At 47.7% G+C, this 3,033-nt stretch overlaps 1 protein-coding gene across 1 annotated transcript; it reads left to right on the forward strand.

Moving 5' to 3' along the window:
* Positions 1 to 363: 363 nt before the first annotated feature.
* GPR87 (G protein-coupled receptor 87) lies at positions 364 to 1,509 on the forward strand (the record flags this gene model as incomplete). The annotated part of the gene is made up of 1 exon (XM_010292761.1): positions 364 to 1,509. A coding segment is annotated over one exon (1,074 nt), but the record flags the coding sequence as incomplete, so codon positions are not given.
* Positions 1,510 to 3,033: the final 1,524 nt, after the last annotated feature.

The following is a 3,033-nucleotide window of genomic DNA, read 5'->3' on the forward strand; positions in this document are numbered from 1 at the left end:
GCAGCGTCCACCCCACCACGCTGGGCCCTCCCGCCTCCTCCCGCGCGGGCGGCAGCAGGGGCGGGCGGGGAGCTCCTGAGCAGCATGGGAACCTGGGCAGCGCACACGCACTCCCGGCCTGCGTTTTTCTCCTGTCACGTTATTTGCAGAAACACCTTTCTCTTTCAGCAGGAAAAAAGACGTTGTGCTCGGAGGCTAGCAAGCCACGGGCACGTTTATTTTGACACGTGCAACACTTAGGAGCGCTGTTTTAAACTCAGGTTTTGTGGGCTGGTTAATCCAAGCGGCCTCCGGCATTGCCCAAGGACAGGACGTTTTCTAGAGGACAGTTCTAAAATGGCCCCATTTATAGAAACATACTAGAAACATACTTTAAACTTGTTTTCCCTCATTCCCACAGATGATCGTCTGAGCCAAGACAACAGTACCTCACCAAACTCAACAGCGGGCTTACTCGGGAACTCCACACACAACGAATTCACCACCATCGTCTTGCCTGTGCTTTACCTCATCATTTTCCTGGCAAGCATCTTGCTGAATGGCCTAGCAGTGTGGATTTTTTTCCACATCAGAAATAAAACAAGCTTTATATTTTACCTCAAAAACATTGTGGTTGCAGACCTTCTCATGACACTGACGTTCCCGTTCAAGATAATCCAGGACTCGCAGCTGGGACCATGGCACTTCAACTCTTTCCTGTGCCGATACACCACGGTTCTGTTTTACGCAAACATGTACACCACGATCGTGTTCCTCGGACTCATCAGCATCGACCGCTACCTGAAAGTAGTGAAGCCTTTTGGAGACTCCAGGATGTACAGCATCACCTTCACCAAGATCTTATCTGCCTGCGTTTGGGTTGTAATGGCTTTCCTAGCTTTGCCAAACCTGATTCTTACAAACGGCTACCCGACGAAGAAAAACATAGACGACTGCATAAAGCTGAAGTCCCCCCTGGGAGTCAAGTGGCACACAGCTGTCATTTACATCAACACCTGCATGTTTGTAGTGGTGCTGATAGTACTGATAGGATGTTATATTGCGATATCCAGGTACATTTATAAATCGAGCAAACAATTCATTAGCTCATCAAGCAGAAAGCGAAAGCATAATCAAAGTATAAGGGTTGTCGTGGCTGTATTTTTCACTTGCTTTCTGCCATACCATTTGTGCAGAATACCCTTTACTTTCAGCCATCTAGATAAAATTTTAGATGACTCTGCACATAAAATCTTGTATTACTGTAAGGAAATGACACTGTTCCTGTCCGCATGTAACGTCTGTCTGGATCCAATAATTTACTTTTTCATGTGTAGATCATTCTCACGAAGGCTGTTCAGAAAATCAAATATGAGAACCAGAAGTGAGAGTATTAGATCGCTTCAGAGCGTTAGAAGATCAGAAGTGCGCATATACCATGAATACACTGATGTCTGAAGTCACCTGCACAGAGACTTTTGCTAAATTTGTGAGGATGTCTGTATATCATGTAAATAAAACATCTCTTTGAGTATCTGACCATGGTAGTTCATTAAGGAATGTGCAGACATGTACAGCTTTTCCATTTCAGCTTATTAACATCCATCTCAAAATTCAAAAGCTTAAATCCACACAGAGATCAGGTTCACTTCAGAGGGCTTTTGGGGGTTGTTTTGGTTGGTTGGCTGATTTTTTTAAAGGCCAACAGAAGCTAAGGATGCCTCAGCTCAGAAAGCAACCTGGAGCTCCAGGAGGCTCCAGTCGAGATGGGCAAGCTCTGGCCTTGGAGTGGGATCCAACAAGACGAGCGAACATCCCTTGAGTCCAGCGGATGGCCGCTGAAAGGCTTGTGGCAGGTGAAGGAGAGCGGAGGAGGTGGCAGACGCTCCTGCGGAGACCCCTCGGTGCGCCCACGGGCAGGGCAGCCGCTGGGTTCAGTCGGCAGAAACGGCGCTTTGCCGCTGGCCGACAGCGTCTCGGCTTTTCCTCTCAGGCGTCTGTGGTGCTGGCAGCACCGTCTCATCCACAGATCAAACCTACCAAAGTGCTTCTCACCCCTTTCAAAATATCAAACATAAAAAATTCAAACATAACCCTCGTTTAAGTCTCTTCTCAAACAACAAAAAACAATCAAACAAACAAACAAAAAACCCCACAAAGAAAAAGACAATTAAAATGGCTTTTAATTCCCATTAATCTCATTCTAAGTGAGGATAGAACAAAAAATGTCCCCTGACAAACTCGCATGTGACAAGACTGAGCAATCGACATCAAGCTGCAAATTCAGTTTCCCAGGACTTTCTATGCCTGCTTAATACAACAGGAATAAGACTTAAACCATTAGAAAATTTTTGTTCAAAATTATAACAACTTCAGTTGCTTTCAACTCTTGGAAACAACAATTGTGTGTAATAGGCAGATGAAATTCCTTTCTGGAGAGCAGTTCAGGCAACACGCTCAGGGTATTATTTTACACTGTGGTACCAGTGTAGAGGAAACTTTAAAGGAGAACATCCAAAACCAAGGCAAGAAGAAAGGAATAATAAAAGACCAACACAGCAGCTGCTGCATGAGAAAGTGTTGACTAACAACTACATTATTTAAAAGGAGAAACCAAGTCCCGGAGATACCCACCAGGGCTAATAGTGACTGGGAGACCTAAGTCGTTTCAGTGAGGTTCTGACAGGCTTCGCACCACGCGAGCAGTCGACAGCACTCCAGATTTGTTTATAACAAGGGCAAAAGACCAAAACCGCTCGTCACAACCGCTTGCGCAAGCGTTCCCGAGCTGGTTTTGCACCAGCTCATCCTGGCGGCGTGGGGCAGGCGGCTGAGTTGGCCGGGGCACCCACGCCAAGAGGGCGGCGAGAGCCACAACAGGGTCCGAGGCTGCTCCAGCAGCTCCTCCACCCCGGGACGCGGTGAGGGGACCTCTCAGGGTAAGGCAGAGGCAGAAAGACAAGTTCCTCCACCTTTGACGGCTGCGCTCTACGAAGGAGGCAATCCCCCTCCGAATGGCGCGGGCGTGTGCCCCCCACGCCCCCGGGGAGCTCC

Source organism: Phaethon lepturus, unplaced genomic scaffold, assembly GCF_000687285.1.
Source record: "Phaethon lepturus isolate BGI_N335 unplaced genomic scaffold, ASM68728v1 scaffold32238, whole genome shotgun sequence".
Classification (NCBI taxonomy): domain Eukaryota; kingdom Metazoa; phylum Chordata; class Aves; order Phaethontiformes; family Phaethontidae; genus Phaethon; species Phaethon lepturus.